Source organism: Talpa europaea (assembly GCF_964194135.1).
Source record: "Talpa europaea genome assembly, chromosome: 6".
Classification (NCBI taxonomy): Eukaryota; Metazoa; Chordata; class Mammalia; order Eulipotyphla; family Talpidae; genus Talpa; species Talpa europaea.
The window spans coordinates 86,249,030-86,276,708 of NC_140072.1; the positions used below are offsets into that span (position 1 = coordinate 86,249,030).

Genomic DNA, 27,679 nt, shown 5'->3' on the forward strand with positions numbered 1-27,679 from the left:
CATGGTGCAAGGACACGTGTTTGCCATCTGGAGTGCTAAGCTGGGTGATTTAAAAGATGTGGTGGCCCAGTCTAAGTGCTGGGTTTAGACACACGTGGTGATATTTTTAGAAGGTACTTTAAAAATCTCAGTTTCTGGAACTATACTCTCCAGCTCAGCCTTTGCTTTCAGCTCAGTCTGTTATACACTTTATTTTTCAAAAGCTGTTTGAGGGGTTCAGCCTTGAATGCTTTTATTCCAGACATGCTGCATATAGAACTTAGGGAAGTAACTGATTGTAAACCCCTTGACCCCTAGGGTCAGTTTCACTGTAAGGTCAGAACGACTCCAAGGACAAGTGGCACTGAAAGGAAAGAAAGGGTCTTGCTCCTTATTGGGACTGAGAATTGTAGTGACCTTTCCTGTAATGAGCCCATATTTGCCTTTTTTTCCTATAATGCTGCCATGAAATATGAAAATCATCATGCTTCTATAGGAAGTAAGATTTAGCTGCCAATCATACCAGGAATGCTCTGTTCAGCTCACCCACGCTGTCAAGCTGGAAACTAATCAGATAGCAAAAGATTCAAAAACCATAAAAGTGAAGGTGGTGAATCCCCCAGACACCAGAGGTGCTCACAAGGAAGTTGGACAAGCATTTAAGGAGCCAGGAGGAAAGGATAATCATGAATGAAGGAGAGTAGAATTGGTAACCATCGATCACCTAGATAGCCACAGAACGTTCCTTCGAACTCAGAGAATATGAACTAGTCAGAGCAACTTGTTGGAGGGTTAAATAGCCAGAATTGCAGGTCCTTGCTTCTGGTCATTGAACTTGTGCCATATTTAGTAAAAGTCTTTAGAACTGAGTGTGCTTCCTGAATTTCTTTGCATTAACTAGAGAGGAGTAGTGTTCCATTTTGAAGCTTTGTACCTTTGCCAAGTTAAGAGGAAACGTGTCCTAGTAATCAGGATAGGGAAGAAATCAGAAAGCATCTACATCTCCTAATACATTATTTTCCATGTACTTACTCATTAATAGTTCAGAACATCTGAATTTAAAGGACAGATCAGCTGAGATGCCTCTGCCTGACAAAGTTTTTATTCTGGCTCATTTTATTTATTTTTTTAATTTATTTTTTTAAAAGATTTATTTATACAAGCACTGGGTATAGTCAGAAGCACAGGAGGGTGAGAGAATTCACCAGAGCCAGAGCAGGGAACAGAACAGGCAGACCGACGAAATATACTGCTGAGGGGAACAGCGGGCACGGCAAGAGAGCTCTGTCGCGCCATGTGGGACCCTCGAGGCTGCCAGGGATCGAACCGGCACTGCAGAGGCTGCGGACACCTTCGCAGCCCAGTGCTCAACCGCTGCGCCACCAGGGGAGCCCTCTGGCTAGTTTTAAAAAGAGATGAGTAAAAGCTTTCCTTGTTTAAAGATTCTTTCCTAGCCATGGTGCCCCGTGTCATTAAGACAGTCTAGATTCTTGGGCATCTTCACCTTGGCCTTTCCAGGGTTCCCCCAAAAGCTTCATGTGGCCCCCTTCAAATGTGTGGATGACCTTGCTGTATGAGCTCAGGTGAGCTCCTGGTGCCTGTGGTTGAATTCTGTCACATTTCTATTCTTTCACACTTTCCAAAACACTTAAGCCTACCTACCAACTGTTTCTGAGTAGGGGGAGAATCTGCATAAGTGGAGGTTTTCATGCCATAAGGAACGTGGCCAAGGAAGAGATTCCCTCCCCAGTCTCTCCTCTATAGTTCTGCATCTGATTGTCTCTCTAAATCTGTCCATCGCAGAATGCCCATTTCTAGAGTTGAGGTCTTGGGTGAAGGTGGGAAATATTTTAACCTCTGTATTTCCAAATTCTAAGAACTTCTGTAAAGCTACTGATACCGTAATTTCAGGTTTTCAGGCCTAGTCTCCCAGCTGGGAATGGATTCCAGGCTGTGGCGGCAGCGCTGAGCCCTAGCCACTAGACCACCATGGGCCGGTGTCTCACGAAGCTGCAGCAGGAACTTCACTGACTCTCAGGCAAGCAGGCAAAAAGAGACAAATTTGTTTAGAGAAATAGATATAAGAAAAACTTTTCTAAGGAGAGAAGGGACAGAGATAAAGTGGCATTCCCAGGCCAGTGGAAACAGGCTAACTTTGGGCAAGGGAACCAAAGTGGAGTCCTGCCTCAGGGAATATATCCCTTCTCTCCCTAATTATTCTAAAGCCCCATCAGTCTCTTTGTGATTGGTTAGTTCTCAGTGCTATCACTCACTCTGCCTTAATATCTCTCTGGCCAGAAGTAAGTCTTTGTGTCCCAGCCCTTATCTTAGAGTCCTTTTTCTTTATCGACCTTGCCAGAATATCCTGTTGCCCCTAGTCTTGGTGTGTTTGATTAGTCCCCTGTGGAATTTGTTGCCCTTATCTCTGGAGCCTTCCTTATTCCTCTGAGGCTTTTCCTATTCTATTCTGACCCTAGGAGCTATCCTCTTACCCTATAACTCACTACCATTGTATGGACTTCAGAGAGGTCCTTACCCCCACACAGAATTATGAATATCAGGAGGACTTTCGAAAGCAGAAATTTCATCTACCCTTTCTTGCTTGTTTGCTTGCTGTGGGAGATTCAGTCACCAGAGAAGCAGTGGATATGTTTGACCCGATTTTCTACACGTTGGGTAGGCTGCACTCCTCATAGGATGAGCAGTTACTATCCTGTAGCTGTAAGGGCCTTGCCTACAGTCCTTCAATATCATCTTTCTTAAGTAGGGTCTGTGTTGTCCATGATCTCCAAGCTAAGGAGAGCTCTTAGAGACTACGTTAAGAAAATACAGGTACCAAGAGTAACAGGATGAAGTGATCGCCCCGAAGGCAAATGCCAGAGAGAGAGAGAGAAAGAGAGAGAGAGAGAGAGAGATAAGAGAGAGAGAGAGAGAGAGAGAGAGAGAGAGAGAGAGAGAGAGAGAGAGAGAGATAAGAGAGAGAGAGAGATAAAAGAGTGTAGAGAGTGTCCTTTTCTTCCTTGGGGATGGGGGCGGTGAAAATGTCCTTTGTGAGAACATATAGTGTTTCTACTTTACAGGCCCTTTAGATCATATTATTCACAAAGTTTCTAAGTTGTGGTTTTAAGTAACAAGAATTTTGGCATTCTCTCTTAGAGTAATTAAATATTCATCCTTCTTCACTGCATATTTCACCACTGCCATGTAAATTAATTAAAACACTTAAAATCTTTAATGAGAAAGATGGTTGGAGTCTTTTGTAATTTTTTTAACTTATGGCTGGACGCTGCAATTTTCTTCAGTTGGTTTAATTTTGACCCTACAAAAAAAGTAGTTACTATAAATGTTTTGTTTCTGTTTCTGTTAGTCAACTCTAGCCTTTCAGAATTATTCTATTTCCATATATGACTAATGAAGCTTCATTCTTATCCTAAAGGCAAGCGGTACAAAATTTGTAATATTTGTAATTATCTTTCAGACTCCATGATTCCCCCAAGCTATTAATTCACTAAAACTCCACTCTTGAAAGAAAGATTATTGTTTATTAACTTCTGATGCAATAGCTATATTGATAGAATTGTAGCTTTAGTCTCTTATTAAATGTTTAATTTAATGTTGATGTAAATACTGTTGTTTTCCACCCTCTCTAGTATTCACCATCTCCTATTGGTCTGTCTTAATCATGGGTACAGTCAGAAATTTTCAGCTTCATTCACAATGGAACAGGTGGCTTAGGCTATATCATCAGATACTGGGGTGGCAAGGAAGTCAGCAATTCAAGAGGTGCGGATTCAGATGCAGGTCACTTAGCCTCAGCTACAAAGTGAGAGGTTGGATTAGTTCAGTAAATAATGAGTTCACACAGTGCTAACGGGATTGATATTGATTCTGACCAATATTTTTGAGCAACTATTATGGTCAACCCTCAGCATCTAGGGGGCTGATTGATTCCAGGACCCCTTGGAGAGTGTAAGCCTTAGATGCTGAAGTCCCTCATATCAAATCACCCAGTATTTACGTAGTCTATATACATCCTCCTGTACTTGTTAAATCATCTCTAGATTACATATACTTAATATAAGTGCTATACAAATATTTGCTATGCTCCACTGTTAAAGGACTAATGACAAGGAAAAGAAGTCTGTACATGTTCTGTACAGGCACAAACATTGTATGTAGCATGGACCTAAGTGCATAGTGCATATTTTCCACCTGCACTTGCCTGAATCTATTGATGCAGAAATCCCATATACAGAGGGCAGACTGTATATAGCTTTTAATATGTCAGGACTAATTAGTATCCAGTGGCATGAGGGTGGAAGGCAGAATGATTTGATAGATTGATAATATAAAAGAGAAGTTCAAGAGAAGCAAGAGAAGTTATAGAAAAGAGCAAGAGACCACAATTCTTTTCAATATTTTCAAAATCAAATGAAATGCCTTCATTCGCTCTAATAAAACTGAACTTCCTAACTGAAATACCTAGTTCTTTCTGGAAACTGGAAAAATGTCAACTTAGCGTGGAAAGATTGGTTCTATTGTGCTGATCTGGAGCCCTGGTTGGTAGTTGGAGTCATAACTAACAATTTCGGCACTTGTGGCAAACAGCATTTGACAAACCCTAAAATCAACTTTTTAATTCATGTGGCGGCTCACAGATGGATGTTATTACCATTGTACCATCTGGCAACTTTCTATTTTAACTATTCATTCCTGCTAACTGGATACTAAGCTTTTCAAATTAATATTTTAAATTTATGTGATCTCTAAATTTTCATGACCTGGGACAAAAAGTCCTGATCATGCTGATCTCACAAAAGTCCAGATTTTGATTTAAAATGAGAAAACATATTATTACTTAAAGCAATTTTCCCCATGAAGTGGCGTTTTTCAAACATGGGGTTCATGAAACAAAATTAGAGAAAAAAAGTCCTTTGTGGTTAAATGCCTCTAAACACTGCCAGGTAGTAAATGTGTTGAGTTCCAAAACTTGGTATGTTCTCCATGGTGCCTGCATGCTCAGTGCTTGGTACATAGTGATCATTTGATAAAAACTAACTGGAAGTAGCCAACTCAGATGCTGATACACTTCCAAAAGGCTAGGCCAATATTGAAAGGCGGGGACAAATTCCAGAATTTATTGTCAGTTGTGTGGACAGAACTTGGAGCTAATTGGATGTCCTCTTCATGTTCCAAAGATTTGATTTCTGATTTAAAACCTCCACAGACCCACACTCTTAGGTAGTATCACCTCATATGAATGGTCCTTAAGGTTTTGATCATATCTTCCAGTGTTATGTTTCTTGCTTACTTCTAGCTTGTATTTTTTGCTGATATGTCCATATGTGTAGATTTTTTCTTTTTCTTTTTAAGAAATGGAATTCTTTTACAGCCTCACCCACCCCCAATAGGTCAGAATGACCCTGGACATACTGAGGAATGTCCTGTTTCTTTTTCTACTTATTTTTGGCTACAAAATCACAAATATTAGTATCTCAAGGCAGGATTTCCTTCCTCCTCTTCTTCTTTTTTAAGTCTTTCCTTTTCATGCTGTACTCAACAGTTTAATTATAAGACTCTCCAGGAAAGTCTTTCTACTATTGATATTTTTCACCTTGTAATATTTATATTTTATATTCACTTTTTTTTCACTAATTAATATGAGTTAGTTTGTTGATTAGGAGATTTTTGTACAAAGTTATCCAAATGGTACAAACGGTAGACATGTTTTGAGCATAGAAAATTATAATTTACTTGCATGGGGTAGAAAAATTTCAAAGTTAAAATCAGGCACCAGACTTAGATTTAGAATTGTTATGCTTTCATATTTCTTAAAGTGTACAATAGTAATAATAATGTATAATGGAAAAGTTGATAAACCAGATTTCAATTTTAAACTACTGTACTAACAAAGAATACCACATTTAGAAGGCTAAAATTTTTCTTTTCTTTTTTTTTTTTTGGTAGTACCCTCCCTGGTGGCCAGGGATAGAACTGGTGCTGCAGAGGCTGCGGGCAGCCTCACAACCCAGCACTCAACCGCTGCGCTACCAGGGGAGGCCTGAAGGCTAACATTTTTCAACCACTGCCTCAATGATAAATATTTATAACATAGACAAAGGAATACAACTTTAATATAGAATGCATTCTTCAAACCACTAAGTAAAGGACATGCCCATTGCAGTCAGCCAAAAGACATGAGTAAATAATTGCAAGAGAAGAAATATATATGGCTAATTAATATATGTGAAATAATACACAACTTAGTTATTGGCCACCAATAATTTAGATTTAAAACAATGAAGTCTGATATTTGTTCAGAAATTAGCAAAGATATGTTGAAAAGATAATACCTTACCTCAATAAGGGGTCAGGCAAAGGGCCAAGATCATACTCTGATAAAAGTACAATTTGGGTCAGTCTGTGTAGAAAGCAATATGGCTGAAACTTTTCAAAAGCACTTCTCTTTCGACTTAACTAATTCCATCTCATTCTGCAAATATTTTTGAGCACCTACAACATGCCCTTTCATATCTAGTTAATGAAATTAAATTTCAAGTGTCAGGGACAAAAGCTTGCAGTCATTTACACATATGTTATTTAGTAATTATTTACCATAGTGAAATATTGAATACAAATTAAATGTCCAATAGTTGGAACTTGGTTAAGCGAATTGTGGTACATTCATGTAGTAAAATATCCTACAGACATTAAATAACAAAATGAAAATACTCACAATACATTGTCAGGTAAGAAAGCTGTTAACAGATCAATATGTACAGACTGACCCCAATTGTTTGTTTAAAGATATGAATAGAAAAGTTTCTAACTTGTATGCCATCCTCAAAAAAACAAAATCATTTTGGCAGGTATTTTTTATATTATTTGTACTTTCCATCCATTGATTATCAGCCATAATTAATGATTATCATTGCAAGCATAAAAATGTTTTAATGATTAAAAATGATTTCTTAATTTTAGGAACATGATGTGCATAGGGGTTTTCATGAAATTGTAACTAGTCAATGCAGCTCACTAAGTGAAGAGAAATATAAAGCTCTTTGCATTTAAGATGCTTAGTGTTGAACTTATGAACACAAACACCAAAGATTTAATCTAATGAAAGCCAAGTTATTTCTCATCCTCGGGCCAAGAACATTTTATAGAAACCACCATTTGTGCAAGTTCACAGGTATCCATATAACCAGGTAAAGTCACCTTGTTGCTGATATTATCTCTTCTGAACAAATCTTGCTATTTCCCCCACATGGTGAAGACCCGCAGCTCTCATTGCAGGGAGTCCCAACAACACTAAACCTGGACTTGATTCATGGAATCTTCCATCACAGCATGTCTTGGTTTTTGAAGTTGACATTTTGTCTAACATTTTTCTTGAAAGAAAGAACAATTTATCCTGAAAGAAACACATATCCACAAATAACTCAAGGAATGGGTAGGAAAGTACCCAACAAAAATACCTCTTTTTATCAGGCTGTTACTCCCAATCTGTCCAAAATATTATATGAAGAAGATAATGAGAAGACCTGGAGTACTCTTTACTTTGATGTCTGGGAGCCCATCATGCCTTCACCTTATTTTTTTGATTCTTTTGTCATAACTGAGCACTAGGCTGGCAGGAAATATGTGCAACTGAGGATAGCGTGTATTTCTATTTCAGGTTTACGTGCAGTTTTGTATGCTGTGCGTCATCACCCTGTCTTGATGTGTGACTGTTGTTCTTTCCCCAGAATGTCGAGTGGTGAAGTCCACTTCTTACACGAAAATAGCTTCATCATCTCGCCGGAGCACCACCAAGAGCCCAGGACCTTCCAGGCGCAGCAAATCCCCTGCATCAACCAGCTCAGGTAAAACAGAAGGGAGACATGGAAGAAATAGTCTTGTTTCTGAGGTCTGACAAGCCGAGGGTGTGTGAAGGCTGGAGCTTGAGGTTTAAAGACAGTGTAGATTCCGGTTTATAATTTTAGAACATGGAAGAGTGGTAGAACAGATTTGCCAGAGTCTAGCATGTTGGCTGCAAGAAAAAACATTGAGCTCAGGAACTTAGTGAAGACTCAGGAAACCCAGATTTGCCCACAAATAGAAGTACACTACCAGCTTGCTTCATTTCTACTGCAAAAATTAATTTTTTAGGTTAAAGGTCTCCAACTCCAGAAGTTTCTGTGACAGTATCTATTCTACTTAGAACTGGCTTATGAAGAGTCTCTGATACATATTTGCTGGACTTTTGCTTAATATGCTTTTTACTGTGGCCCTCAGTCTGACTCTGCTACTAAAGGCAGTGAGCATGAGGCCTGGGGCAGAGCGCACTGCATTGACCAGCCTGTGCCCTGTTTCTCAGTGGCCCTAGTCCTGGTTTGGGAGCAGGATGTGTACTGAGAAACCGACCTTCTCATTCATCCCTGTCTTTTTCTTCTTTGGTCTTAAAACTGACATGCGTTAGTTATAAGGTGGTTTTCTTGTTTCATGTTTGTTTTCAGGTGTAAGGTCTATTTCAGTACTAAAGGAAATTATTTAATAAATGAGGTAAACTGTTGAAATAATACATGAAAGTGATTGTCATTCAATTTAATGAAGTCAGAGAAGCTCTTTTAAATAGGAACAAAGACCTTTAGGGCCTACACAGAGGCCTTCTTGTATTCCACAGTGGAGGCCCAAGGGGTGTGAAAGAAGTCCTAGGTTGGGCCGCAAGGCTTGCCTCCTGTATCAGTGATCAGCTGTTACACCTCTGTATAAATTATAAACCTCTATATAAATTATAACCTTCATCTTTTATTTATTTATTTATTTATTTATTTATTTATTTATTTATTTTTTTTAATAGAGGCATGCTTTATTTATTTGTTTTGCTGGTTTGTTTTGTTTTGTTTTTGTTTATACATGCACTGGGTACAGTCAGAAGCGCGGGAGGGTGAGAGAATTCACCAGAGCCAGAGTGGGGAGCAGAACAGGCAGAAGGACCGAAGGACACTGCTGAGGGGAGCAGCGGGCGGCAGGAGAGGTCTGCGCGCCATGTGGGACCCTCCTCCGGTGGCCGAGGAGCAGCCGGGGATCGAACCGGCGCCGCAGAGGCCGCGGGCAGCTTCGCAACCCAGCGCTCAACCGCTGCACCACTGGGGAGGCCCACCTTCATCTTTTAAAGTGGAAGTAATAAAATCTCTTTTTCCTAATGAAAAGTAAAATCTATTTCAAAGCTAGTCTGGGAAGAAGGAACTCTAAGAGGCAGGATAGTGAGACCCACCAGCCCAGCTTGGTTCTCCAGGAGTCACCTTCCCTTGGGACCTCTGTTGTTTCTCTGGACAGGTCATGAAAGCCTGGGCCTTTGACACTCACTCTAAAGGCAGCAACAATGTACTGTCCCTTCTCACAACATGGAGTTCATTCCGACCAGTTAGGGAATAAGCCTCAGAACACAGCTGGCACTTGAGATGTGGGTTGTTTACCACTCCTAGTAGAAAGGTAGGTAGAGATGGCCTCCCTGGTGGTGCAGCGGGTTGAGCACAGCACTGTGAAGCTGTCCGCAGCCTCTGCAATGCGGGTTCGATTCCCGGCTGGCCAGGGAGATGCCCATATGGCATGGCAGACTTCTCCTGTCGCAACTGCTGCTCCCCTCAGTAGTGCTTTCAGTCCATCTGCTTGTTCTGCTCCCCACTCTGTCTCTGGTGAATCCTCTCACCCTCCCACGACTCTGGCCTGTACCCCAGCTCTTGTATGAATAAAAATAAATCTTTAAATAAATAAATAAATTTATAAAAAAAAAAGAAAGAAAGGTAGGTAGAGAATCCTCCCTTCACATGACATAACTCACCCAGATTAATGGAACACAAAAATGGTTTTGCTAAAGAGTAAGGTAATAAGCCTGAAAGCTTATAATGTATATGAGAGTTATTTGAGACTTGGTTAAATTTGTCATCTGAACCCCCAATGCCCTCAGATTCTCACTTTGTTAGCAAGTACTCCAGGCAATTCCAGTGGGATAGTTTATGGTCCACATTTAGAGAAGAGTGGGTTAACGAAGAGTGGTCCTCAGATGAGAAGTATCACCACCACCTGAGAACTCGGAACACAAATCTTTAGCCCTTTCCCAGATCCATTGAATAAGAAATCCCAGAGCTGGGGGCCAGCAGTCTGGGTTTTCCTAATCATCCCACGTAATTCTGATGCTCACCAAAGTTTAAGAACCATTGAATTATGGATGACAAAAAGGAAATAAATATAGGAAGTCTTGATAATCTGGGGTGAAAGATAAGCCTTGCTCATCTTCATTTATTGGCATGGCAGTGATACCGTCTTTGTACCTCCCTGCCTGCCTCAGTGGCAATGGCCATCTTTAACCCTGCAGCCCAAGTGCAGAACTCTAGATACTTTGAAGTGTAAGTCAGTGAAGCAGTGAGCAAAGATGAGAACAGATGCCCACTACCTCCATTCACCTGGGAGAAAGGAAGAATTTCTCTAGGAAGAACATCTTCCATGGAAGTCTGTCCCCTCAAGAGAGACACTGCCTACTCATTCATGTGGACCTCTGCAAAATAATCAGGTGGCACTGGAATTGCTGCTTATGAAAGACCCCTAGGAGACTTGGTTGGTTTATTAATCAGCTGACAGTTTAAAACTGAGCCCTTTGGAAGATATTCAGCCTTCACCAAAGAACAGTCTTCATTTTCTATGACCAAACGTGGATTTTAAGTTGAACTCCATGGAACAGTGAGGGAGAAAGTGGTTATTGGGCCCAGCCAACCTATTGCCCCTAACATTTTTGGCTGTTTAGTATAATCACAGAAGGATGTGAAAGAGAAAAAGGATATGACACATTAGTAATACAACTAAAATTCATCAATATTAAAGAACAAAATCTGTCCCCTATGCAAACCAACTTTGACAATTTTACTTAATTGTTCTTCTCTTCGCCCTCTCAGTATATGTCGTGAATTTAAAAATATCAGGTGTAGTGGGGAGAAAATATCTAATTAAGTTGGTGATTAGCCAAATTCTTATATGTCTTTTACATGACAGCTGTTTCAAGAGACTTGTATGTACTATAGCTTTTGACTTTCTGTTGTTGTTTGGTTTTTAAGAGCTATAGACATCTTCTAGGTTTGGGTAAGAATTTCTTTACTTTTACTTTTTTGTTGCCCTAAGACAAGGAAGGTAGGAGTTAGGTCAGATTCTTGTGCACAAGTCAAAGAATGAAATCATAAGACCTGAAGCATTTATTGTCTGATGTTAATGTTTCTACCACACCTGCAAGAAAATGTCCTTGTGCTTTGTCTGTCTGATTGTAGAAGCCAAGGTTAAATGGGGGTATTCAGGAGGAAAATTTAATAATACAGGGAAAAACAAAGAAGGAACTTGGCAACTCAGAAGCAGCCTTGCCAAAGGTGAAGAACTTGTTTTACTCCCAAAAGGAATCTAAAATTTAAGTTTAAGAAATTGTGAATCTGATCTCTAAAAATTATGAATAAAGGAAATTATTTCACTTTAGAAATTAACTGGTAATATTGCCATTATTTGATATCTCTAAGATTATATAATTCAATTATAGTATTAAAATATAGATGAATATATCATTTCCCAAAAGTAATTTCAGAAACTCAAAAAAGCAGATAGGCAAATGCATTAAATATATTTTAATAAACATATACCACATATTTTAAATATACCACCTTCAAGGTATCTTTAACTTCAAGGTCAAAATTAAATGACCCTGATAACATTTTGCTTATGTGAGCCTTATATGAAATTACAACTTTGAATTATTTTCTTGCAGATATGTCATGTAGCCATTTCCTGGTTGTATAAGAAAATATAATATACTATGACTATCTTTTGATTATGACTTGCTACTAAATTTTACCACCTTCCTCTGATGATTCTAATTTAGAGTTTACAGAGCAACCAATACCCAGTTCGCAAATGTGTGGATTATGCCAGCGACCCCAAGACCAAAGCTTAGGTGATCCAGTAGTATTTCCATTTCCTGCAGAGCAAGTTCAGCTGCACTATGTCAGGCGGGTGTGTGCTTCAGGTCTTCTGTTCTCTTACCATCTCCTGGAAATTAAAGACCCTTTAAATGAGGTGTCCTGCCTCTACTCAAGAAGAGTCTTAAAGCCAGTGGAAAGGAGCACTGAGTTAATTCTATATTGACTGTATCACCGTTTTCTTAAAATAGCCTGTTTCATATATTCCATAATCCATAAGGACTGGAATGTGAATTTTACTTCCATACCCCTTAAACATTGATACTGCTCCCCAAGTCATTACTACTATAAATTTGACTTTTCAATATTAAATAATCTTTGTTTTCCCCCTTAAAATACTAGTCAATGTTTGAAATGATTTCTATTTGTGCTTTTCAATTTCTACTTCCAGTTCTCATCTTCCTACATTATACAGAGACTGGAGCACAATCTAAAGATAAGACTTGCTCAGTTTGCATGCCATGCTGCTGTTCATGAAAATATTGTTAGCTTATTTAAATGAACATCAGAATTTACATAAGAGTTTCATCTCTTTGCTCTTGTTTGATTCTTCCAACGAGCTCCCAACAACAAGCAAGACATTATTAGTTATATAATAATATAGCCCATTTTTATTTTTATTTTTTTAAGATTCATTTATTTATTTATTTATTTATTTATTTATTTATTTATTTATTTATTTATTTATTTATTTATATGAGCACTGGTACGGTCAGAAGTGCGGGAGGGTGAGAGAATTCACCAGAACCAGAGTGGGGAACAGAGCAGGTCTGCCGGGCATGGCGGGAGAGGTCTGCGGGCCATGTGAGACCCTCGCTGGGGGCCGGGGATCGAACTGGCGCTGTAGAGGCTGTGGGCAGCTTTGCAACCCAGTGCTCAACTGCTGCGCCACCGGGGAGGTCCAATATAGCCCATTTTTAGAAAGGAGGAATCAGAGGCAGGGCTAGGAGAACTGCTGTGCCGAGTCACAAGGTTAATAAAGGCAACTCAGAGCTGGGATCTGAACTTCCAGGGTTCCAGACACAGTAGACTGGCAACCCTACCTGTTTCTTCACCTCCATTAGAATTTTGATCTCCAGGAAATAGCTAATAAAGTACCTGGTTTAATATGGCAGTTTCCAGCATCATAAAACTTTGCAACAGAACCCTAAGTGTTAGTCACAGGCACTAGCATTCTAGGAGGGGAAATGATTCACCACAACTTCATGATGTATGTCAGTGATAGACAGAAACTTGCCTTTGCATGTGAGTGTTAGAACACAAATGAGAATCTGCTATAAATCTTCTCTTTTCCCCTTGCCTGTATCCTTTCTTGGCCTAAAAGAAGGTAGAGGTGATTTATTAATGTAAGGTGTTCATTTACACATTCAGAAATATCCAGTGCAGGCCTCCTAGTGTCAGGCATTTGCTAGGCGCTAATGATGCAGAGATGAAAGAAACAGCCCTTATTCTCAAGAAGTATACAGGTCAAGCCCCTCCATAATTTATAGATAACATAATTCACATAGCTGTTGAATTATTATTAGTCTCCTTAACAGAAAGGGTCCAAAGAAGGCAATTGGAGGAAGGAAAGGTCCCCAAGACAACTGAATGTCAAGACATGGAATACAATATGGAAAATTGTTTTTAATGACTTCTTAAAGAAATGAGAATATATTAAAAACAAGAAAGTATTGTAAAGTGTTTAACAAGGGTGAACATTCATGTGTGTCTGTCCTTGAATACTGACATCTCATAAAGTATTTAATTTAAAGGTGAAATTGTTTTCAACAAATTTCTTTTATCTGCACAGCAAAGTTATGACAAATTATCTCCCAACATGAAAGTATGATGTGAACTAATTCTGGTTTCATAAGAACAGGTGGTTTAAGTTTGCTTTATTTTATTTTATTATTATTGAAAGTATATGAAAACCATGTTTACCTGTCTTGAATTTTCATTTGAGCAATCCTCTTTAAAACTTAGAGATTTCAATATTTTCACCTCTTCTTGATTCTCTTCAAATTTCAGTTTGATTTTTTTATATATTTTTTTATTAAGGTAACAATGTTTTACAACAATGGATACAATTTAGGGAGATATATTAACATGCCCCACACCCACCACCAAAGCACCCATAATCCTCCACCATAGTATATCAGTCTCACCTCCCCTTTGCTCCCCAACTCTATCCTCCCTCTCTGCTCATCTCAATTCTACAGTCTAAGTTTCCAAGGTTAGTTTGGTAAGTTTTTGGTTCCTTTGTGTTCTTGCTTTTATTCTACATATGAGTGAATTCATCTTTCTCTTTCTGCTTATTTTACTTAGCTTTGCCTCCTCCACTTCCCTGCAAGTTGCTGCAAATGGGAAAATTTCAACTTTTTATGTTTTAGTCAAGAAGTATTCCATTTCAGGGCCTCCCCAGTGGCGCAGCGGGTTGAGCGCAGTGCTGTGAAGCTGTCCACAGCCTCTGCAGCACAGGTTCAATTCCCGGCTGGCCAGGGAGAATCCCACATGGCGAGCAGACCTCTCCTGCCTAACCTGCTGCTTCCCTCAGCAGTGGTTTCAGTCTGTCTGCCTGTTCTGCTCCCGTTCTGTCTCTGTTGAATCCTTTCACCCTCCCACGACTCTGGATTGTACCCTAGCTCTTGTATAAATACAAATAAATCTTAAAAAAAAAAAGAAGTAATCCATTGCATATATATACCACATCATCCTCAACCACTCATCTGTCACTGGGCATATAGACGGTTTCAATAGCTTGGCTGTTGTAAATAGTTCTGCAATGAATACAGTACTACATATATCTCTTTAAATAGTGTTTTTATATTCTTGGGTATACCTAAGAGTAGAATAGCTTGATTATATGGTAGCTCTATTTTTAATATTTTTAGAAACCTCCATACTGTTTTCCATAGAGAAGCAATCAGTCTCCATTCCCACCAAAAAGAACAAGGATTTCTTTTTTTCTCCACAGCCTCGCCAATGCTTATTGTTTCTGGACTCTTGATATTCTCAAGGGTGTGATGTAGTATCTCACTGTGGTTTTGACTTGCATTTCCCTGACAATATGATGAGCACTTTTTCATGTGCTTATTGGGTTGGCCATCTGTATGTCTGCTTTGAGGAAGTGTCTATTGACTTCTTCTGTCCATTTTTGGTAGGGTTTTTTGGTGTTTTTTTGTTTGTTTTTCAGATATATGATACTGGATATTATTAGATGTATGATATACAAATACCCTTTCAATAGTATATCTTCATTTTAATGAAAGTTTCTTCCACTTTGCAGCTTTTTAGTTTTACATAGACTCATTTGTTCATTTTTACTTTTGTGTCCCTTGTTGTTGAGTGCCCAAAGACATCCCCGAAGCCAATGGCTCAGAGTATTTTACCTGTGTTTTCTTCTATGTATTTTATAGTTTCAGGTCTTATATCCAAGTCTTAAATCCATTTTGCATTAATTTCAGTATATGTGGTAAGATCGTGATCTGGTTTCTTTTTTTTGCATGTGTTAGTACCATTTTCCCAAAACCATTTGTTTAAAAGCCTTGCTTTTTCCATTATATACATTAGCTACTTTTTTTGTATATTGTCCATACAAGTGTGGATTTATGGCTGGGCTGTCAATTCTATTCCATCAGCTTATGGGTCTATTTTTATTCTACTACAATGCTGTCTTGATACAAAAGCTTTGTGATATAATTTGAAGTCTGGAAGTATGCTACTTCTGTTCTTTTTGTCAAAAATGCTTTGGTTATTTGGGGTCTTTTGTGGTTTCATATTAATTTCTGTAATGTTTCCTCTGTTTCCTTGAAAATGCCATTAAAACTTTGGTAGGGACGTCATCGATTCTCTATATTGCTTTGGGTACAAAGGTTGTTTTAACAATACTACTTCTTCCAGTTGACTAGCAAGGAATATCTTTCCATTCCTTTGTGCCTCATATTTCTTTTAATTATGAATTGCAGTTCTTTTTTTTAAAGATTTATTCATTTATGAATACAGGAGCTGGGGTACAGGCCAGAGGTGTGGGGGGTGAGAGGATTCACCAGAGACAGAGTGGGGAACAGAACAGGCAGCAGATTGACCAAAGTACACTGCTGAGGAGAGCAGCGGGGCAAGTCAGGAGAGGTCTGCTGTACCGGGTGGGTAACTCCCTGGCCGGGGATCGAACTCATGCTGCAGAGGCTGCAGACAGTTTCATAGGTTGTGCTTTAATCCCTTGTGCCACCAGGGATGCCCCGAATTACAGCTCTTATCGTACAGGTCTTCCACTTCTTTTGTTAAGTTTACTGATAGGTACCTAATTATTTTTTAGATGCAATTGGAAATGAGATTTCTTTTTATTTCTCTCCTAGTTTGTTATTTAGATAGAGGAATACAACAGATTTTTTTTAAATAGCCTGCAACTTCACTGTATTGATTTATTGTTTCTAATAGTTTTATTAGTGGAGTCTTTAGAGTTTTCTAACTATATTATCATATTGTTTGCAAATAGTGATTGTTTTACTTCCTTTTCCCTAATTTAGATTCCTTTTATATCTGTCTCTTGCCTAATTGCTCTAGCTAAGACTTCCTAATTGGCTGATTGCTTCTAGCTAAGTGATAGAAATGGACATCTTTGTCATGTACCTGATCTTAAAGGAAAAACTTTCAGTTTTTTATTATTGAGTAGGAAAAGAGCTGTGGGTTGATCATATATGACATGTTATGTTATTTTTATTCCCTTTTTTGAGAGTTTTTATCATAAATGGAAGTTGATTCTTGTTAAGTGCTTTCTCTGCTTCCATTGATATAATCATATGGTTTTTATCTTTTCTCTAATTGATGTGATGAATTACATTGATTACTTGGCAGATATTGATCTCTCCTTGCATCCCTAGAATAGATTTCACTTGGTCATGATGTGTGGTTCTTTGAATGTATTGTTGAAATCAGTGTATAAGATTTTGTTGAGAATATTTGCATCTATGTTCATCAGTGTTATTTGGCTATAGTTTTGTTTTTTTTTTCTGTGAAATGTCCTTGTTTACTTTTGGCATTGGAGTATTATTGGCCTCATAATAAATTTTGAAGCACTTCTTCTTCCTTTTTCTTTTTAAGAAAAGTTTAAGAAGGGTAAGTGTGCATCTTTGAAGTTTAATAGAACTATGAGTGAAACCTTCTGGTCCTGTGATTTTGATTTTGGGGAGACTTTTGATTACTGTTTCAGTTTCCTTATTTATAAATGGTCTGTTCAGATTTCCTTTCTTCCTGATTCAGTCTTGGAAAGATATATGCTTCTAAATTTTTGTTCATTTTTTCTTAGTTATCTAATTTATTGGTTATTCAATAAATTTGACATCTAATTTATATATTCTTGCCTAAAGTTCCTAGTAGTCTCTTGCCATCCTCTATATTTCTGAAGTGTCTTTTGTAATTTCTTCTGTTTCATTTCTGATTCTATTTATTAATGCATTTTCTCCCATTTTTGTAATGGGTCTAGTTAGAGATTTTTCATCTTTTTTTTGTTTTATTTATTTATTTGTTTGTTTGTTTGTTTATACATGCACTGGGTACAGTCAGAAGCACGGGAGGGTGAGAGAAATCACCAGAGCCAGAGCGGGGAGCAGAGCAGGCAGAAGGACCAATGTACACTGCTGAGGGGAGCAGCGGGCGGCAGGAGAGGTCTGCACACCATGTGGGACCCTCCTCTGGTGGCCGGGGAGCAGCCAGGGATCGAACCAGTGCCACAGAGGCCGCGGGCTGCTTCGCAACCCAGCGCTCAACCGCTGTGCCACTGGGGAGGCCCGAGATTTTTCATCTTTTTGAAGGATTGGCTTTTGGTTTCATTTAATACTGTATTTTTATTTCTAATTTGTTTATTTCTACTCTAATTCTTATTATTTCCTTCCTTTCAGTAACTTGTGGCTTCATTTGTTTTTCTTTAATTAGTTGTAGGTGAGATTATTTATTTGAGATCTTTCTTATTTCCTGATGTAGGCATGTGTTGCCATATATAATGATTTTGCTGCAACCCATAGTTTCTGGTAAATTATGTCTTCATTTTCATTTGTGTCCACATAGTTTTATTTCTGAGCTCTTCAATTCCTCCTTTGGATTCCTCATTGTTTAGTTTCAAATATTGAGATAATCCTGCTTTCTTTTTGTGGTTGATTTTTACTTTGTTACCTTTGTGATCAAAAAGAGACTTGGTGTGATGTCAGTTTTCATGAATTTATTCATACATGTTATGTGATGCAGCATGTGGTCTATCCTTGCGAATATTCCAAGTGCACTTGAGAAGAATGTGTGCTCAGCTTTTTAGGGGTGTATAGATAACTATAAATATGTAATAGTGTATCTGGTTTAATTCCAAAAACAGCTAATAAAAACCTGTTATTTCTGTGTTAATTTTCTGTCTGGTTGATTTTTCTATTAATGTAAATAGGCTGTTGAAGTTCCCTCCTCTTATATGTGTTATTGTTAATGTCTGTTGCAGGTTTCTTAACAGTTGTTTTATACATTTTGATGCTCCTTTGTTTAGTGCATATATATTGATGAGTGTTGTGTCTTCATGATGCACAAATTCCTTAATAATATAATGTCAAAGTGTTCTTTGTAGCTTCACGTATTTTATATTTAGTTTCTTCCAAAGTTTGGGAAACTTTTCTTTATTATTTCTTTGAATAAGCTCTCTCTTCCTCTTCCTTTCTCTTCCCCTTTTGGGGTATCCTTTATCCTTATGTTGTGTATCCTTATGTTTCCTAGCGTGCTTCTTTGTTGTGTTTACTTCTTATTTCTCTCTTCTTCCACTTGGGTCCTTTGCACATTACTATTTATGAAGTCACTGTCTCCACCCTCCTTTTAGTCTATTCTGCTTCCGTAACTTTCCTAAGATTTTGTGATCTCATTTATTGAGCTGTTTACATCCCGAGTCTCTGTTATTTTCTTATTTAAAATTTCGATTTCTTCTGTTCATTAATTTTATCTCTGAGCTCTTCAATTTGGTTTTTTTTTTTGAATTTTTAAAATCTCTTTTATTAGCTTTTCTGAGTAGTCATTTATCATTTTGACTTGCCTTTCTGTATTTTCTTCTATCTCTCTGAGTTTCCTTATTATACCAATTTTGAATTCTTTATCTGATAGAAAGATGTAATCTTCCATGTTTTTGTGCTTAAATTTTGGACAGTTGTTTTCTCTTTGGATGTCCTATTTCTTTGAGGTCTCGAGTTGACATGTGTTCTTTTTTTTTTAAACCTACTTGTTTTGTTATTTTAAATTTTCAAATCTTTTAAAAGAAAATCTGTCATAGTAATTTAGAGAGTAGAAGTACTTTTCCTGCAGGTGCTGTGATTTTATTTGGTTTGATTATACACACACAAACTATATATATATATATATATATATATATACACACACACACATTATATATAGTATTGTATATGTGCAATACACATTATATGTATTTTTATATATATATATATATATATATATATATTTCCTTGCTGGCATCTGTTGATACTAATATGTGTTTTTTCAGTTGTTAAGTCTGCAGAGTGGGGGAGGGCCCAGGTATTGGCTTGAATGTGCTGGATGGAGGTTGGGGACCTCCTGTTTTTAGCACCTTTGCTAAGACTTTGCAATCTGCACTATCAATGCACTTCAGAAGGTCAGTACTAGTGGGGACAGGGAGAGAAAGAGTAAGGACAATCTACAGCAACTCCTTTATTCTTTTCCTTATGCAGACCTGCCCTTTGGGGTTCATCCTTGCTCCTTTCTATCAGTTTCCCTTCATTAAAGATTATCTAGCTTCCACTCTCTCCTTCCCAGGGATTCTGGGTGAGCCAACAGCCTTGCTGTTTGTGTCCCCAGCCCCAGAGCACAGCCTCCACAGATTTCCCTCCACTGAACTGTTCATTGAAGTGTGAAGGGAATCTTTTCCAAGACTTGAACTTTGGTTTTTAGTTTGCTTGCTTTAGAATTTTATTCTCATTTAGATATATAACTAGCTTTTTCTCATAGAATGACATCCTCCATTTGTAATCTCTGCCTATAGAAGTGATGACAACAGACATTAGGGCCTAATGGTTGTGCAATACCTGTTAATTTCAATCATGAGCTGATGTGCTTTCTCTCCCTTGAGATACTTATAGTTTAAGGTAAAAACTCTCATGGCAACAACCATTCCTTCATTCATTCTGCAATTGGAACTCACCATTTCCCAGCAATGCTGGGTGCTAGATTTGCAAGCATGAACATTTGAAAGAGGGAAAAACCAAGTGCCTTAATTAATGACCTTCAGCTATGACTGAAACACCTTGCTATACTCCCCAGAAGTCTCTTTATTTAAGTTATTCAAATTTTCCTCTTTTATAGTTATATAAAAATATTTTATGCAACATATGCAGATAAGACAAGAATCAAAACTGGGAAAGTGAAGAGAATTTTAATTAACTTACTAATCCAATTTGTTAATTTTACAAAATTTATATCAAACACCTTTAAAGACAGATTGCTAACTCCTAGCTCTCAGTTCATTTTTTTTCCCTTTAGCATAAGGAATTTAACTATATACATCCTATGGAGGATCTTTCCTGCTTTGCATTTTCAAGTGAATTGTTGGAAACAAAATATACCAAAAGAAGCAAGAGGGCCGATGATTCATCTCTTGTGTTTTCAAAATTTCTTCTGCATATGAAGTTCAATGCTCCTTCTATTCTCTTTCCCTGGACACATCAACTCTTACTAGTGCTCACCCTCTGCACATAAAATATTTCCAAAGATATAAAGCTTTGATCCATTTTTCTTGATCCATGACTATGTGGGGTGTATCCTATATCAATTGCTTTTATAAACTCACTGTTAATGCCTCTATGATAATTTTATCAATATCTCCTAAATATCTACGCTTTTATGTTCCAGACATGTATTAGGTTCCAAGAATATAAAGATGATTAAATCACAGTTCTTATGTTCATGCTGGTGGGCAAACATATACACTATTTGCTGCAATAGAGTAGTAAGTACAGTGACAATCCAGAGAAGGAAGAGAATAAGTCTTATTAGTGGGGTGAGAGACAGATTCCCAGAGAAAAAGATTTAACACGTGGGATTTGAAGGATATTGCCAGGATTGGAAGAGCCAGGAGAACATTAACACTTGATGAAACAATGTGAATTAAGGCACAAAGGCATGAAAGATTGTGATATATTTAAGGAACACTTGCAAGTTCAATAAAAATAAATGCTAGAATTCTAGGAAAAGCGTGGAGGAAATGGTAGTAGTCCGGTTGGTAGTGGTCAGATTGCATAGGGTCATAAAGGCGTATTTTTGTTGTAGTTATTAGGGAGTGAGAGGGATTTTTAGCAAGGCTATGATTTGATTTTTATTTGACTTTTAGAAGCAATGGTGTATTGGTAAAGAGGATGACTGCACATGAGGCACCAAGGGCCAGAAAGTGTCCTGAGGCCCCTGCAGTCAACGTGGCAAGAAATTATCAGGAGGAAATTAAAAAAGCAATGTTGAGAATGGGGGAGACTGCAAACAGGAAATGAAACCAGAAATTTAGCTGTAGATGAGTCTAGAAGAGAGAGGAATCAGAAATAAGGAAGTTTATCAGATGAGAGGGAGATAAGTTCCATCTTAGACACCTGGAGTATGAGTTTCTTTGGGAACCCCAGTAGGCAATAAGGAATAAGTTACTGCATTTAAGTCAGATTTGAACAGACAATTTATGTGAGTGTATGTAAAATAGGGATTTAAATAATAAAACATAAGATACCTCTCCCTCGCCTCAGTGAGATTTGTAGAGTAAGCATCAAGATGGAAGCATGGGGCAACAACTGAAATAATAAGAACACATCAGAAGAGGCAGAAGAACCATGAGGGTACAGTGATAGAAGTCAAAGGTGCAAAAAGTTTCAAAATGAAGTCAAATATTTCTGTATCTTAGACTTTTTCAGTAACTTCAATGACAGTCTCTTGGGAGACAGGCATCAGAAGACAGAGTACATAGCAAGTGTATGCTATGTATACTGAGTGATTATCAAGCCCTGGATTCATTGTTCCAATGAGTATATCAGAGTCAAATCGTCTATCTGAAATGATGAAGGAAGAGGTCATGCCTGGTACTTCATCAGGAGCAATGTGCTGCAAGCAGTTCATGCTGTTGGGTCGCTGATGGTCAAATGGAAAACACAAGGGGGCATAGTCAAAAAATAGTAAAAGTCAGCTCTGTAGGTTTCTTCCACAGTGCTTTGGTGGGACCTATGAATAATCCGTCTAAAGCTCAGCACATCTCTTTAAGGAAGTAATAAGCAGAACAAAGGATATAGGGTTTAAGGAAAACATATCCAGACAGATCTGAGCAAAGCAAACCAGAAGTGGATATAAGACAGTGTTCTGATGAGTATTTCAAACTCAAATAATTAATTGTTACACCTGCTTGGCTATTTAAAAACCATACAAAGTTGAATTTTTCCCATTCAGAGTACAGAATTATTTAATAAGTTCTCTCTAAAGTAACTTCACCTGTTAGTTGAATTTTAATAAGTTCTAGTAAATAACTGACAAAGGGCCTCCCCTGGTGGCGCAGGCAGTTGAGTGCCGCACTGTGAAGCTGTCTGCAGCCTCTGCAGCACCGATTGGATCCCAGACAGCAGGTGAGGGTCCCACGTGGCGCAGCAGACCTCTCCTGTCTCGCCCACTTCTCCCCTCAGCAGTGTATTTTGTCAGTCTGCCTCTTCTGCTCCCTGCTCTGTCCCTGGTGAATCCTCTCACCCTCCCGCAGATCTGGCCTGTACCCTGGTTCTTATATAAATAAATAAATCTCAAAATAAATAAATAAATAAATAGCTGACAAAGCTTTTCTAGTTGGCATTTCTTAATTGGTATTAGAAGATTAAAAAGATTTAAAAAATTAAATTCAATATATATGTAACACATATTTCTGAAATAAAATTGTTTATTCCAGCAGTGACTCAACAATAAGGTATGTGTTGTTTTCTGGATGTAATGAAAGATCTTAAGATGCTTTTTAGGTGGCCAACAGGGAGGAGTCTGAACAGAACTTTGACCTAAAAATACAGACTGCTCCCAATTTTCAGGCAGGTTGTGTTCCAAAATGTTTGATTATAAATGACTTGTTTGGCACTTGAGCTTTATTTCTCTGGAGTTAAGGTAACACAAGCAGAAACTCTAGACCCAGTGCTTTAAATGAAAGAGGTAGGTCCAAGCACAAAATGATATAAGAAACAACCCTCATTATCCCTGTGTAACTGAGGGATTTCTATAAAAAGGGGAGGTCCGTGTGATCCCCAGCACCACCTAGTGAGAGGCAGAGCTCAAGAGTCAGATGAAGCTATATAACACAGAAGGCAGGTGGGCTTGTGACAGGGGGAGTCAAAGGGTGCTTGCTTCTCAGATGTGGACTTGTATTGGGTATTTAGGGAACTTGGAGGAGACATGGGAGGAGAGATATGTAGAGACATTTGGAAGAGACGTGGGTGAGAGTGCCCTGGGGAGGCTGACAATAGCAACCATTACCTTGATTGGTACTTTTTCCCAGACTGTCCTGGTCCCTTTTGCCACCTTTCTTTGGCTTCCCACCAGAAGGTGCCTTGGACTTGTGGCAAGATTTTGGGCCTCAGCAGCCTCACTTCAGGCTGACCCTGTTGACTGGGCATTTACCCACAAGGGGATAGGTAACTGGGTATTTTATTGAGAAATTATTATCCTTTCTTTTCTTTTTTTCTTCAAAGATTTATTTATTTATGCATACAAGAACTGGGGTACAGGCCAGAGGTGCGGGGGACGGGGGTAAACAGTTCACCAGAGAGAGTGGGGAGCAGAACAGGCAAATCTATTGGAAAACACTGCTGAGGGGAGCAGTGGGCAAGACAGGAGAGGTCTGCTGCGCCAGGTGGGTTGCTGCCTGGCCACCGGGGATCAGGGATTGAACTCTGCTGCCTTGGCTGGCGATAGCTTGATAGTGTTGTGTCTTCTCTCTTTCTATGCACACTAATTTTATTATTCTTTTACTAAGTTTGCTTTCTTTTTATGTGCATAGATGGTTTTATTGTGCAAGTTTGTTTGTGAGTTCTGGAGTACCCCTCAGTCTGCATACTAACACCTGCAGACAGGGGACAGAGTTCTGATGTGTCTGAGATGCCAGGACTGGTTACTCAAGTAAAACATCAATGAGATCCATTTATCAATCCATTTTCTAATTGTTTGCCTTTGGGCAACTTCTGTGAACCTCATTTTCCTCATCTAAGACAGGAAAATTATACCAACCTACAGTATAATTCTTTTCTTTTTTTTCTATTCTTTTTTTTTTTTCAGATTGAATCAAAATTCAGATTTTTTTCTTCAAATTGTATGGAGGTGCATAAAATACAAATTGATATAACATAAGATGCTTCAGTCAACATAGCCAAATTTCTATGTTCTTCCAAACCAACTGCCTCTCCAGCCTTTATGCTCTTTTAACCAATCACATCTCTGGAATAATCCCACTAACCTCTACCCTCCAGGGCACTACTGTAGACCCAGCCACACACTGTCTCTGACCACAGGACCCTTATATGAGTCCCGCGCTTTCTCCTCATTAGACATTCTCCTATATGATAAACTTCTGCTTACATCCATTATCATTTTCCTCTAATCTTTTCTTGATCGGGGGTTTTTGAGAGTTTTTTAAAAATGCAAATCTGATCCCTAGCTCCTGCTTAAAATCAGTCAATAGCTTCACATTGTCCTTTGGATAAAACCCAAATGCCTACTCTGAAGGGCTATGATCCTCTGAGTCACATACCCATAATACCACATTGTAAGCCAATTTTACCTCAATAAAAAAAAAAAAAAATTCCTGTATTATACTGCCCCTGCCTCCTTCTCCACCCTGCAACTCCACTTACCTGCCAAACTAGCTTTCTCAGGGCTCCTCAGTGCATCACATTTGCTCCCTCCTCTCCACTCAGTCCCTTTGCCTTGGAACACTTGACCTTCATTGTGTCCTACCTCCTTCACTTGGTGCGCTCCTACTGAAATGGAGAGGGACTGAAATCAGGAGGACTGGGGGAATGGGAAAGGCTGAGACACAGGACAGTGATTTCAAACAATATAGGAACAGAAGGAACAAAACAGCTCCCAGGAAAATAGAAGTGTTTTGCTGAAACGTTGCTGTGCTAGCCACCTGGAGTAAGATCCGGTTACAGCATAATCGGGGAACAGAAAAACAAACACCACGAACCTTCCCAACTACCTGGTGCCTAATCAATAGTCTGGCACATTGGGCAACAGGAAGTCTGACAGTGTATAGTAATGAACAGGGCTGGAGTAAACAGGCATTCTGCCTTGAACCCCCTCCTGCTGTCAGGAACTCTTTCCTCTTGCTTCAATAAATCTGCTCTTGCCTGCTCTCAAGTTTGGTGTGGTGGCTGTTATTCCTCAACTGATGTACACACCTGGAGCCATGAGCATGCATGCTCTTAATAAAACTTAGGTCATGTTGCTGTTACCCATTATCCTCTCAACTCTTTAGGTTGATACAATTCCAGCAGCAACACCCAATGTTTTTCTTTTCCACATGCTTTATTGTAAACACTAGCTTAGTTATCTGATATCCCTGCAGGCTAGAAGGCAGGTGATCTAAAGGAAGGTATTGGTGAAGTGTAAATGTTCTGATTTGCTTTGATTAGATTTTGAGCTTCACCCCATATCTGTAGGTCAAGTTGCTTATATTTATGCCTCAGCTTCCTCATGTTTTAAATAATACTGCCTGTCGCATATTGTGAGAGTTGAGTGAAATTATATATGTGTATGTCTATGTATGTATAAATATGAGATTATATGTTTACATAAAAGGTTTTGTTATAGGACAGGGAGAGGGGCAGCCCAAACCCCGCAAACCTGCCTATTCTAAATGGGTTCTGCCATCCGCCGCATCAACACAAAACATATGAGACTTTAATGGGAAGGAACTTTAATAAAACTAGGAAACAATACAGGTAAGGCAAAGAGTCTAGTTTCTAAATGAAGCACCCAAAGTTACCCGTCCCCTCGTGGGTAAAAGTCCATCCAAATGGGATTGGCCCAGAGCAAGGCCCCAAAACCTGCCACGAGTCTAAAGCACCTTCCAGTGGGGACCCACAGCAAAGGGTCAGAAATAACCATACAAGCCCGGAAGGAAAAGAGCAAAATCAACATCAAGATAAAAGCTGCCATTGTCACCTCCCCATGGGTCTCATCCACATCTGTGTCACCCAGTCCACGACCACAAGACAAGCGCAGTTTCTTCACGTGTCTCTAGGCTCCATGCGCCTCCTCCAGGTCTTCTGGCTCCATCCTGCTTCCTTCCTTCCTCAGTCTCTTCTGCAGCTTCTTCTCTTCCTGCTCAGCTCCACCCTCCCTTGGGTGGGGCAGGGAACCTCCCCCTTTCCTGGGGACCATCCTGTTACAGTTTCAGTGTATTAACTAGTTCATAGTAAATTGTTGATAAACTGAAATGCATACACAATGCAAGCTTTTTCTTGTTTCTGTTTTTTTTTTTTTAATTTATTTTTATGCATACAAGAGCTGGGGTACAGGCCAGAGGTGGGGGAGGGCAGTGAGAGAATTCATCAGCGACAGAGTGGGAAGCAGGACAGGCGGATCCACTGAAATACACTGCTAAGGGTAGCAGCAGGAGAGACAGGAGACGTCTGCTGTGCCATGTGGGTTAGCTTCTTGCCCGGGGATCGAACTCATGCCACAGTGGCTGCCGACAGCTTCACAGTGCTGACACTCAACCCCTTGTGCCACCAGGGAAGCACTGTTGCTTCTGTTTTGCTTTTTTAAGCAACATATTCCTAAACCTGCCTTCTGGGTATCCACTTTCTCTTTATTTTCCATTAACTTGATAAAATTAGAGTTTCAAAAATAAAATATTAACACTATATCTGCTTTAGAAATTGCTCATTTTTTTCAACTTGTGTAGCCTTTAAGATGACCTAAGACATAAAGTAGGTGAGAAATGAGCAAAGAAAATATTGCATTTACAAAGCATACTTTCCAGTCAATTCAATGGAGATCTCTTGCCTTATCTCAGTTGTAGAGCCTGCCTTGCCCACAGTCTTTAGTCTTTGCCTGTTTCTGAGTCCTGCCCGTAAAAGCCACTGGCTGGGGAATTCAGTGAGAAAAGACTTGAGTATTATGCTCATTCAACAAAACAGGACTGTAGAATGCAAGCAAATTAAAGCATTCTCAGTGCCTCTGAACTTAACTCTGCCAAAAAAATTAGTTGCCACATACATTTCAAAGGCAAAACTACAATTTAGTGCAGCATGGGTTATGTGACATTTTTTAAAGGTCCTTGAAGAAAATGACAAAACAAACAGCTTCCCAATTTCATGGGCCCTAAGTGTTGGTGAAAACACTGTGTGTGAAAAATCAATAAACATTGTACCTTGCCACCGAATTTTGCGAGGGTGTACTTATTACCCCAGAGTCACCAGGCTTTAGAAGAGTTATTGTCATTTTGATTTTCAGATGAGTCATTGGGTCTCTTGCCCCCCTGAGGCACTTCATTATGATTCAGTGCAAAGTACTGAAAGGGCTTGGCTTCCGGGAGTTAGTGGTGTCGGGGTGGGGGTTGCAGTGGCTCCCGTTGCCATGAGGCTTAATTGACACCTTTGATGTAGCCTAAGACAGAACCCGCACCTCCCACTGCTGCTTGGAAGACGTCAGCCTTACGCAGAAAAGGC

General features: G+C 39.0%; 1 protein-coding gene across 6 annotated transcripts in view; it reads left to right on the plus strand.

The window, feature by feature from the left end:
- The window catches only part of DCLK1 (doublecortin like kinase 1), a gene marked incomplete at both ends in the record, with an annotated part of 315,030 nt that overhangs the window by 211,205 nt on the left and 76,146 nt on the right, over positions 1–27,679 (plus strand). For all 6 annotated transcript variants that reach the window (XM_084235618.1, XM_084235619.1, XM_084235620.1 and 3 more), the window contains one exon: positions 7,728–7,844. In XM_084235618.1, the coding sequence (XP_084091744.1) occupies positions 7,728–7,844 (117 nt within the window). The remainder of the gene's footprint in view (positions 1–7,727; positions 7,845–27,679) is intronic.